Here is a 12534-nt window from a genome sequence, read left to right as displayed (position 1 = left end):
ATATGCAATTAACATGGTATTTTATGAAAATGTTCACGTAAGAATTTCTTAAATTAAATTAAATTATTTTAAATATCTCGGACATCCAATTCCAGGTCAAAGTATAAAATCTTACTATATCGTATAGCGTGAAGCATGATAATACAGTAAAAAACACATTACGGTAAACGAATAAAGATTAATTCCATAACTCTCTCTCCACTCACGTATTTTTCAAGCAAAAAAAATCTCAAAGAGCCTTTGTTAACGTTATATTGGCGCGTAATACAACTATCGGTGCGGATACATTCTGTCGATATCGTTTATTCCTTCGTAAAATCTCTTTTCCCCGTCGGACAGTAAAGTTAATTCCCGCTTCAATTTTCGTAGTGCGGACAGTGTACGGTGGTAGCGAGCTATTTGAGGGTTTCTGCACGGGAATGAGACTGCATTCGATCCCATCTCAAAGTCTGTCAGCGTTCTTTCGCGATAAAAACGTAGGGGATGGACGGGATCTGTCGGCTGGAATCAATAATACGTGGACAAAATTGCGAATAAATTGTCGAAATCAGTCAGGTATTTCCACCGGCCTTGGAAATCACCGTTAAGCTCTTGATCGCGATTTAACCTCAGAGGCCGAGCAATACCGGATCGTTGCGTCCAGACAATTATCCAACCACATATATGCGTCAGATTCCGCTTTCTCCCTCTCTCTCTCTCTCTCTCCCTCTCTCTCTCTCTCTTCCCCCGTTTCTCCCTTTCTCCCTGTGTTCATTCGCTACATCACTCCTTAACTCACTCTGACCGAACGAACTGACATGTTCCGGTCCGTTTCAGTACTGGCTGTACATTACACGATGATATGAGTACTCGCTTACACGCAACGTCCGCGGTTGGCGTACGAGAATCTCGACGATGTGCGTTCGAGAGTGCTTCAACGTCGGTTCGCGCGTAATTACGTATGTGCCCGTGCGGAACCACACAATGCCAGCTGCGTGCTTCGCTCAGGCGAGGGCTCGGAAAAAGAAGTGGCCTTGCGGTTTCGCGATAATGCCCGGCGAGTGTAACGAAGCGGTCCCAGAACGGTCGAAGCGTATGTCCAACGGTAACGTGATTGCAAAGGAACAAGGAGGAAGGTCGAGCGAGGGAAAGAGCAATTTCGGATTCGACATCGTACTCGAGGATATTGAAACCAGAAAAAGTAGTCTAACAGACGCGTCGAGCGCTACCGAGATTACGGGGGTCCGGAATGACCCGCGTGTATAGATTTAATTAGGTATATGTATTGGCTGGTCCCTCCCCTCCACCCAGGATTGCCGTTAGTGCCGTTGCGATGTATGTGTATGCGCGCGAGCGACCAAGCGTCGAGCCACTACCGGCACGTGGTATTCGAACGATTTCATAGGCGTTCCACCGGCGTAACTCGCCGAGGCGTAATGGAGAACGGCTGTATATGGGGAAACGTAACCTACGGTAACGATGATTCGACGATCCGCCAACGTGGGCACTTAGGTGCTATCAACGCTATCTGCGAGCATAAAAAGCACGTTTCCGGAAGAAAACGACCAGGAAACTCAGTAGCAATTAAACACGTCGACGATTAATATTTCTCATCACAGCTCAAACCGGCCTGGAGGGCTTCTACAAACTCTCCAAATAATTGTGCGGTTACTGGGGATATAAACGAATTTGTTGTGTAAAGCACAAATTAAATTAATTTAAGAGAAATGTTAATTAATCACATCGGCAGTCTTTCTATTGAATATCCGCGCGTATGTAGCTTCCGAATGCTTTCCGAATCATTTGTTTAATTAATTCTGACTTAGCCTGTACATTTATCTGTCATTAATGTATAAAAAAGAAGACGGATACTCTGTCGTGCGAGTCGCAATTTGTCTAGATCGGATGATGAACCAGCGGGAATCATACTCGCGTGCACGCCAAATAGATTTTCCACGTGTCTTTCCTAAACTTATAATTTTCTTGCGTGAGGTCAGCCTTCTCTCGCCGGTAACAAGTCGCCGCTTACGCTGGCCCCGTAGCACGATACGTACGCGCGGTGTTGGCGTGGCACAAGTTATTGCTGGGATTAAACAACTTTGCCGGATGATTGATTGCTTTGTGCTCGCCGGCGTTAAAACCTTTTCACAGCGAGGTACGCTGCCCACGCGGGAGGTGGCTGCTTTATCCGTTCTGTGCTTTGCCTCGTCTCTATCCTTCTCTCTCTCTCTCTCTCTCTCTCTCTCTCTCTCTCTCTCTCTCTCTCTCTCTCTCTCTCTCTCTCTCTCTCCCTCCCCTCTTCTGATGTCTCATAACCAAGTGACGCGCGGATAACTTACTCGTATCTTCGTTTTACGCTTTCAACGACGCCCTTACGCCGAAATCCATCTTGTTTGGCTAACCAGTCCATCTTTATTAATTTTATTTACTTATTTACGAGCTGCGCATATCGCTTGAATCTTAACATTCGTTTTCTTCTTTCCTACTTCTATCTATCTGTCCATCCATCCATCCATCCATCCCTTTCGTCGCGAAATCCCAGGATGTTGAAACCAACCACGCCATACCACACGACGACTCGTTACGCGCCTTCAGTTTCTTAAGCATGCAGCAATAATTTGCCTTTTTCCGTGACTCGCCGGTTCTTCTTCCCGCCGCAATTAACGTGTCAACGTGTTGTGACTTTTTCACTTGTCGATGCCACAAGTAATCATGAATTTCATAGCAGGTCTCTCTCCCTCTTTCTCTCCTCCTCGACCGCGTGTTTTTATACAATTTTCCTAGTACATCCAGGTACATCGTGGCGAGCAATCGCGGAAAATGCGGTATCCACGAGGGTCTAACTCAACTGCATGATGATAATTGCTCGTTGTACGGCAGGTAAAAGTGCCGTTGCACATTATAAGGTCGGATCGAATCCTCATCGGCAACGCCGTTCTCGTCTTCTATCGCTCTTTCTGCACATTCTCTGTTCCCATCTCGTTTAACCCATCTTGAACTTTCCTCATTCAATTCGCATCCCTTCAAACTTCGTTTGCCAGACCTTTTGCTGCGCGCGCGGCAACGATGCCATCGGACGTCTCTCTTTAAAAAAACATACCATTCCTCGAATTCGCAATCAAGTTTGCGACCGTGTTTCTCATCAGCGGCTGCATCTAGTCACGCGGCTATTCATGCAACGACTTACGATAACAGGAGAAAAAACCGCGCGCGGCGCTTGTGAATACTGTGAAGAAATGCGCGAATGCCGAGGTCACCGCACGAAAATTAAGGATACGTCAAATTCTGGCCTGCAATCGCCGGAATTATCCGCGGTAGAAGCAGATTGCGGCTTACATAGCGCAGTACGGAGCACTATAGGGATCCATTTACTGTTCATCGCGAGGTTCATCAGTCGGGTGACAAGCGGAGAAGCGCTGAATACAATGGGAAGACCAAGTTACGACTGTTAATCCATGACGCGACATTAAACGGCGTGTTCCGCGAATTTATAGCTGGTATATATATCTTCTAACAACTAATGTACGGTACATTATGCCAAGATCATTTCTTAGAGACATTACCCACCACGCATACCTTCTTTTATTTAATTAATAAAAGCCTCTGTCGTCACTCTACAATCTGCGATAATGCATTCATAGGAGCGACCAAATGTTTTTTTTCTTAATACCTACTTTTTTCTTTTTTATTATCTTGTTTCCACATCTATGGCTATCTATGTAAATATTATTCTGTGTTTACTCTGCCACTCTATTAAATTATTCTCTCTCTCTCTCTCTCTCTCTCTCTCTCTCTCTCTCTCTCTCTCTCTCTCTCTCTCTCTCTCTCTCTTCTGTTCTTTTTTCTGCACTTTCTCCGATTTCCTTCCAAGTGCCAATGTCTCCTTCGCTTCTTTGCAGTTACTTTCTTCCAATGCTCTTTTCGCCATTGGATCCTCGGAGATTTCTCGTGGGAGTGCCCCGACTTCGAGATTGTTGCGGCTCTAAGTAGTCCGTTGGTACATGCTACCGCAGTGTGTCTCGCCTGTTGGCAGTCTTTCAAGCGCGTGAGTGGGACGAAGTACACGGGGCGTTTGCTCGGACCCTCGAACAATGAATTTCGCACTTATAATTGGATGTGTCGGTGTCGGTTACATCGGGCAGCGTTCCTAACGTTAAGTGCACGGCTAAGCGCACAGGAAGGAAGAGGAACCTGTTTTCTCGTGTAACAGAGTAGAATCACAGTAAAGGAATAGTATCTGTTGTCGGGGAAACAGTAGCAGTGCTTAATGCACCGTGCGGAGCCCGTAGTATTAAGAGAAATGATGTATTCAATGTATTGCGATGGACGTTTTACAGTTGCGAAATTAAACTAATTTGGCGTATAAGCCTTATTAACTCAATTTAATAGATTATATATGGTTTTGGTACATTATACATAATTCCAATTTGAATAATATAATTATTACATCATATTAACAATAATGTAATGTAAAAATAGCATACGACTCTTCCAGCTTATGAAGAATATATCAAAATCTTCTCACAATATTTTTTTTATAAATTTTTTTCCCGTGAAACTGTACTATATATTTAGGAAATTGTAGTAAACAAATATTTCCTTTGCTAATAATTTATAATAAAATGAAGAATCATTAAGTGAGACTTTACATTTTGAATGTACAACTTCTTGAGCGCATTTTCTATATCTTTTACAATTATGCAATGCGATGTAATATATTTTTAAATATATTCTGCTCATCAAAAGTTGAATAATTCATATAATTATCATCTTCTTATTAATTATGTCATAATCAACACAGTAGTAATAATGCGCATTTTCGTCATTCTCTCGGATAAAAAAATGCTCCGATTATCTTGACCATTTTGCAGCTTGCGTTCCATACATTTTCTTCTTACTCAAACCGCCCTTCTCCAACGAATCCCGCTCGTGATACTCGACTTTGTGGGACAAAAGCCGGAGCCGGCCTCGTTCACGCTGTAGTGCCCTCAACGTCCTTCCGTTTCAAAACGTTAATTTTTTACAGGAAGTTTGTCGCTCGCCACTTCGGCGCAGTCATGGTGCGTAAGTGCTCTTCCTCTCGCCGGCTTTGGCTTTTGCAGCCGTTCGTTCGTAGAATTCGATTTTAACGCACAAGAGAGGTGTCCAAGAGCGAATCTGCAAATCTACCGGATTTTATGGGAGAATTCATGTAATAATACCTGAGAATATCAATTACCTAGGAAGTATCCGAGTACCCGATCGGTTCGACGCGATTCACGTCGAGGCGTCATAGCGTCTTAAGAGTCTTCTATAATTATCAGCAATGCAAATTATCTGAATTCCCGGATCGTCGAGCTAACTCCGAGATAAAAGGAATTTCGTGTCTACCGTTTCCGGGATTCTTCGTTCAAGCAATGTCCGATGTGACACGTCAGATTAATGATTTCCGGGAGCCTCCGCTGCCACCGTCGACGTAGGATTCGAATTTTTCGTCGCGAACTTTCCGCAAGTTTTTATCTAGGCGCCTGAATACTCGGCTAAACTTTCCGAGATTTACAACCCGAGCCGCAGGGCGAAACTTTTGGCGCGAATATTTCCGCTCTCTCGCAATTTCATTTCGTCTCGCGTTACACACGTAGCGCGTGCACGCACGCATGCAAATACGCGCACGGGAAAAGATACACGCGTGCACGTATCGGCGTATATATATATCGTACGTGGATCTTACTGCACTTACACGCGCGTTACTCGAGTACATGCACGAGTACGTGAGTTTAGACTGAGCGACCACCTCTCGTGAGCCAATACTCTCATTAGGGAGAGAAGACCTCATTATACACGCGCGCACCACGGGACCTTGCTACGATTATATTACATTATTGTAATTGATTGCAGCACATGTAACTCCGGCGTGATTCTTAAACAATAAACTCATTACCTGGTAACAAGGAACGCCGATACGGCGTACCGGCAGTAATAATCTATCTCTCCGTGAACAACCATCGCCCAGGTCCGAGAGCCCCCTGTAGCAGCAGAACGATTCTCGAACGACCGATTCGCCCGTTTGATCGATCGCCCGACCAGTCCCGACGGTCGTAAGCGTGCACAACGATCTTAGTCTCCTCTTTCTCTCGTTCTTCCTACTCTCCTCTCTCCGCACTCGAACGCGGTTCTCTCGAATATTCATCTAGAGCACATCACTCGAGATGCGCTCACAGTCTTTACTATTTGCTCGCAACAAATCACCGATGCATCGAACAAAAGAAACATATACGTATCATATCTACTTCCGGGATAGAGCTTCGATCGTATCATTTTCATATACTGTAGTCGACTTTTAAAAACGTGTCCCGTATGTAAAATATAAATATTTAAAATATAAGATTTTTATAAATGAAAGAATTGAAATATAAAAGAAATTGGCTTTCCAAAAACTGATTGATAAATAAAGATTAAAATTGGTAGATAAAAAAAGGAAGCGGTTAAAAAACTTTTAAACGAGATTATTGGAGTAAAGAAATATATAACAAAAAATAATTTATTAACATTTTTCTAAAACAAAGCAAATTGAAGAGAAAGAGAGAGAGAGAGAGAGAGAGAGAGAGAGAGAGAGAGAGAGACTCTCTGTGATCCCGCTAATGGTATGCAACGATTAAAAAATGCTTCTCGTATTAATCCATATTAGCGTCGGGCGTGCATGTATGTCTTAAAAAAAAAAAAAATTGCAACACAATAACTTCCAATAATCTCTCGACGGGCGTAGTTCGAGCATTAGCGAGCGATCTTCCTGCGTGATGAAGCGCCTTCGTTGAAAATCAAGGCGTTCCCGCGAAAGAATTCCGCCGCGGAGCGCCGACAATGTCTAATCAGGCGATTGTGCTAGGGGAATACCATTCCCATGGAATGTTAATACGATCTTCATCGGGGCTTCTTCAGCGAGTGCGCGAGGGCCTCGCGCGAGACAACCGGAGCGTCACGACGTCTCGCCAGACCAGAGACCTCGCGCGATCACACGCGCGTATTGTTGCGCAATAACATAATACCACTTGGGTTCTCTTGATTATCCGTGAGCGGTACACGGCGAACAATCGCGGTCGGCGCCGGCGGAGAATGCGCGGCGGAGATTTATCTACATTTAATGAAACAGCCGACTTCCTTCCCGCGTTTTCTTCCGCGTTGATGTCGGGGTCACCCTCTCGCCGCTTCCTTATCGTTCTCGACTTTTCCCGAACGACAGAGTATACATTTATGTAATTTCCTAAGTGTTTCTGCCGCTGTGCACACTGTTGACCTTCCAGGGGTTAGAGCCGGGTTAGCGTAGAGAGAGAGAGAGAGAGAGAGAGAGAGAGAGATTACGCGAGTGCCCTAAGGATGCGCCTCTATTCGCGCAATGATCTCTCTGAATCCGTGCATTATCTTGCCGTGCATTATCTCCATGGATAAATGTTTCATTGTTGTTTCCCCTCTGTACGAGGCCGCGTGCGCACGTTTCTGCCGATTGCCTCGGCTTGATAGCGGCCCGTCGATTTATACGATTCCAGTCGATATCGCCGTGAGTTCTCGTACCGAATTATTTCGCGGTGTTTATGAATGCGGACGCTCGCGATTAAACAGCCTTCGCTGGGGCGAGCGTATATATATCAAATAATTATTATTATTCCCCTATTCAATTTGCAATGCCAATTAATATTAACGTTGCACGCAGCTCACAATAAATCGTCCCGAAATAAATTAACGCTAATTATTTGACCGAATTCCTCGTAGCGCACGCTGCCCGATCATGCTTCTCGCATATGGAATCGGATTAAACGGCGTAATTGCAATTATATATATATATATATTTTCCATCTAACTTCATCGAGAAAATCGCGAGGGGGGGGGGGGGAGGGGAGGGAGGCGATAAACGGACGAAGTTTTTAGCTTGCTATTTTCTCTCGCGCACCGTTCCATTTCTTCGGAGATTAAGCGGATTATGTCTGCGCCCTGGTCGGGGGAAAGGCGGGGAGGGGGGCGCGTTTGTTCAGGAAATTTGCCTCGGCAGTTGGGTGTCGTTCATGCATATATTCACACCGGTGCTCTCTTTTCCACGGTTTCTACAAACACCGGGGGTCTCGAAACGCGTAGCTATGCCAGCTTTTGATACGGTTCCGCCTGGCCGAGGACCTCTCGACCCCTGTCTCGGGTCGAAGCCAAGGTACAGTTCTGGGGGTCGTTGCGAGAGGAGACCAGCTGGCAGAGACCTTTCGCTTTGGAGGCTTTCAAGGTGTGCACGTGCACATTCACCCGGCACGCTCGCCTCACGGACTCATGGGGCCTCTTGACGCGTCGGCGTGATGCCGCATAAACGCGCAACACCGAGCTCTATCGAAATCGGAAGACGCGCTGACCCATGCCGTCGTCTTCCGCATGCCTGGCCAATGAAAAGTGTCTGACGTTTCTCGCAACTAACCCATCTAATTTTATTTATAACCCGACGGCCTGGAAGGAAATTGGTGCGCGAGTAAACAGGACTCTTTGATGACGGATGTGAAGGAGGCAGTTGTGAGAAATTAAATCACAAGTGAGCATAAATGTGAAAACTGCATTTAATGTAGTGCTAACAGTGTTGAGTAAAGTATATTAAAATCAATGGGTGTACGTTTAATCCTTAACTTGATCTAGGAAGAAAAAAAAGGGGAAAGTAAATTTTTCTACCTGCCATTGCTTGCGTCGAGCGCGTGTTTAAAATGCTTTAGCGCATTCAAAGAGCGAGCTTTAAAGCGTGTAAAAACGCGCTGAATGTGATACGCGAGAAAAATCGCGTTTCAAAGGTGAATGTAATTATAGATCGAAAGCGCTATAATTGATAGATGGACCGTGCGGATTAGCATATAAATCAACATATAGTGAATCATAGAAAGCCATCGGATCGATAATCATTACTTCCGCGAGAAAAATCCTTAAGTGTCTAACGGTCGGTCGGAGAGATGCGCGAGAGAAATCATTCTTGTCTAGACGCTTACTTGTACTTGCGATAACGATCGGAGAGAAAGAGAATTGGCAATAACGATGCGCGCATAAAAACGCCTCCGCGCAGGCTGGAAAGTACGCCGAATGCGGCATTGCGGGAAATATGCGCGTGTCGATACGCTCGACTTGTGTATCAAAGGCGCATCACATTTTGCGCCGAATAAAATTTCGCAAATTTCGTACGAATAAGTCCGATTACACCCAGGCTCTTCGCCGTAACACCGCATAATTGGCTCGCATGAATACCATACGCGTATTTCCCCCATCTCGTCCCGTCCCGTCGCGACGAAATGTCTTTTTCGCGCGACGATTTTCACATGCATAATGTAGGGGCGAACGAAGCGGTATAACACCCTCCCTCCCCCGCTCCCCTCCCCCCCTCCCTCGCGATCGGAAGAGCTCGCCGTGGTGGCGCGGTGTAAAAGAGGGCATTTAAAATGCAATATAATCGTGCCATAAAGTAACGCTCCGACGTTCGTGCCACCTCTATACCTTCATTTTCCTTTCCCCGCGAGCTTCCCTTTCTCTTCTTTCCCTCCGCCTCGCTCGTTGCGCAGGGGCAATGAAAGTGCATCGGTCATTACGCTCCGGATACCACCAACGTAAGCGCGGTCGCGGTCCACGCGGAACTGCATTATTTATAAGCGCGCGCAATAAGGACACCGCGATACGCATTATTGCATCTGGTTACGCGCCGTTACGCATTATGGTAAATAAGATCAACGCGACGACAGGAATGATCCGCAACAAGGACACCGACGCGGATTAGTGGCACCTACACTCGTAACGAACGACGGCCGTCCAGTTCATTGAAGTTGCATATTGCGTTTTCTCGGCAACTTGTTCGGAATCGTTAGACGACGCAGACGGCCCATAAATTTCGAAATATGATTGCCAGAATCAATAAAAGTTCATCGATATTATTACACTGTAAGAAATTCGTGTACGTCGTTTCATGTGTAACGTTGACAAAGAAATTATCCGCCATTAATGTAATGCAGTTGTTTTATCATTATGATTTCGACTTTCGAATGCATTGACAATTAAAATTCAAATTTTCCAACGATAAAATTTTCATCTACCGTTACGATATTACAAATGATCTACCCAATGTCAGTAGCGTTGCACAATGTGATATTACATCGTGCGTATTACATCATCGGAATAAACGTAATACTGAGTATTGTTGTTTCCGTTATGATCGTATGAAAGTTTTATTATGCTTTATATTTCCTGTAGATCAATAACGCCGAGGAATTATTATTCATCGAGCTTTTATCATGTGTTTATCGCACTAACGGAACAAATATATGTATATAAAAATATTAAAATAAAAATTAGATGAAAAACTTTTATATATTTATAGTAAATATTTTAGATAATAAAGTTTTCTAAAAATCAAACTCATTCTTTTCTTGGTATTTATTAATATTCGTTGGCGATAAAATAAAAATATTTAAATATTTTCCCCGCAGTTTTACAAAATTTAATTTATGTGCCATATGATGCGTCTAATAATTTATTGTTAAATATATTAAATATATACGTAGAATATTTTTCTCTCTGTTATTTTTGAATAAGGTAAAATTTAAAATTAAAGCCCCGGGCTTTATCTTCGGTTATGTAATCGAGAGAGTTCCTTTCGAAAACATCTTTTCTGCTATACGGCGATAAACAGGGCAATTTTAGCGCGAACTAGACCCTCTCTAACTTGGCTTGCGTATTCTTCCTTTCGCCGCTTCCTTTCGCGTTCGGGCTCGTACGGTTCATGTCTGAGAGAGACAGTCGAGAGTGTATAAGACCGTAGTGTAACGTCCTCTAGCTGGTCCAAGAATCCAATAACTGGAAAATGCATTGGAGCGTACGGTCTTCGAAAGCTACTCCGAGCCGGCGTTCCCTCTGCGTACCGATTCGCGACGAATATTACGACGAAGCGAGTTCGTCCTTCTACTCCACGGACATCGTATCCGCGATGAAGCGGATAGAAAAGCAGGTCGGTGGAAAACGAGCAATCGGACTACGGTTCTACGTAAGAGAGAAATACTCCACGGTATCGGTACTCACCGGCACAGGAAGTCTCGTTCACCGAGGCAGAGCTCGAGGCAGTGTTGCCTCGAGGAGGCGGTCATGGTCCTACGTGCGTGACCCTGAAGGCGGTGTCCCTGCACTCTATCGATGCACCAAGCGCGTTCGCACGGTTTCACTGCCAGGCAACTTTTCTGGGCGTAGATGGTGAACACGGGGAATTGGGATTGCGACAGCGCCCCTGTAAAACAGAGAAGAAACGATCTTAAATTAATTGCGGGAGGAACCGACGCGTATTCTGGCATTAAAAATATTTGGATTGCGCTGCTGCTTTAACTTTTAATTCGTGAACACGATATAATTGTAATATATGTACAAAAGATTACATTAATATTGTTGTAAAAATAGTTTGCATCTACATTCGCCGAATGTAGCGTGGTTTGTTTGAAGAATCACACGTACAGTCTACCATTTTATTTTGATAACCGAGCTTTATATAGGTCAATAGTGTAAAGTGGCATACACTGTTATGTCATTCACGTCTGATGCGTACGATTGCGATATTCTATAGACGTTGTCGGGTCGGACTACAATTTTGATAGATCAGCACGTTTATCATTTGCCACCGCGTGTACCACGTTCTTTCTCGGTTATTGGCCCGCGATAAGCGACGAAGTAGGCACTCTGCCCACGTCTCGTCATACGTCATCCGCTCTTTGCTAAATCGTAATTAATCTCCGCTATGTGACGGGAGCTTCGATCGTGACTCGTGGAAAACTTGCTTGAAGCTGGGCGTGAGGAAGAGGAGAGAAAGTGAGTGAGAGAGAGAGAGAGGGAGAAGGAGAGGAAGATAGAGAATAAAACGATAAGAGGGAGTAAAAATAATAATAAGAAGTCCAATATAATGTTTTATAATAATGATTCCTTAGATATACGCTTCTCGGTATTTAAAAATAAAAATTAAAATCTAAAGTTTAATTAATAAAAAAATGCGTTTGTGACAGGCAGCGAAAAATAAAAAGCTCCAAAGGGGACATAACAAACCATTAGGATAATGAGGAATTCCTGAAGGGATCGCAGAGAGGGGGAACGTGCGAAGGGAGATTTTCTGAAGCGAGACATGGATCGAGAGACGCGGCACGTCGATCTTCAAAGAGGCGCTAAAGATATTCAATTACCTGCCATCAGCAGGTCACGCCTTGCGAGGCCGTACAGGCTAATGCCTTTGCCCGTTTTTAACGGCGGCTGCGCGAGATTGTGGTCGAAGTTGCGGCCACGGCATAGATGGATTCCTTACGTCGGTCAACCGCGGTCGAATTACCCGTGAAACTTCAAATTGTAGGAAGACGTTACTTATTGTCGACTGAGACGTATGTGCGACATTACGAGCGTGAATGCCCACTTCCGGGGGTCTCACACGCGGACGGGATACCATTTACTTCTTATAATACTACCGCATTATGCGATAATGGAGCACGGAGTCGGGTCTTAAGTATCTCTCGTAGGTACGAACAGAACTTCATCCAAAGTGTTTTGTTT

The 12534-nt window shown here is 44.6% G+C and overlaps 3 protein-coding genes across 5 annotated transcripts in view; 2 read left to right on the top strand and 1 right to left on the bottom strand.

Moving 5' to 3' along the window:
* Window positions 1–12534, top strand: part of LOC105425613 (autophagy-related protein 16-1-like) — a 280555-nt gene that overhangs the window by 87461 nt on the left and 180560 nt on the right. The gene's annotated exons all lie outside the window — the stretch shown is intronic.
* The window catches only part of Atg16 (Autophagy-related 16), a 360881-nt gene that overhangs the window by 198160 nt on the left and 150187 nt on the right, over window positions 1–12534 (top strand). The gene's annotated exons all lie outside the window — the stretch shown is intronic.
* The window catches only part of neo (ZP and PAN domain-containing protein neyo), a 172943-nt gene that overhangs the window by 42811 nt on the left and 117598 nt on the right, over window positions 1–12534 (bottom strand). For all 3 annotated transcript variants that reach the window (XM_089071883.1, XM_089071884.1, XM_011640459.3), the window contains one exon: window positions 11035–11236. In XM_089071883.1, the coding sequence (XP_088928009.1) occupies window positions 11035–11236 (202 nt within the window). The remainder of the gene's footprint in view (window positions 1–11034; window positions 11237–12534) is intronic.

This window comes from Pogonomyrmex barbatus, unplaced genomic scaffold (assembly GCF_055798465.1).
Source record: "Pogonomyrmex barbatus isolate J1 unplaced genomic scaffold, ASM5579846v1 scaffold12, whole genome shotgun sequence".
Lineage (NCBI taxonomy): Eukaryota > Metazoa > Arthropoda > Insecta > Hymenoptera > Formicidae > Pogonomyrmex > Pogonomyrmex barbatus.
The sequence above is the reverse complement of the archived record's forward strand: the minus strand, read 5'-3'. Positions and strand labels throughout refer to the sequence as shown.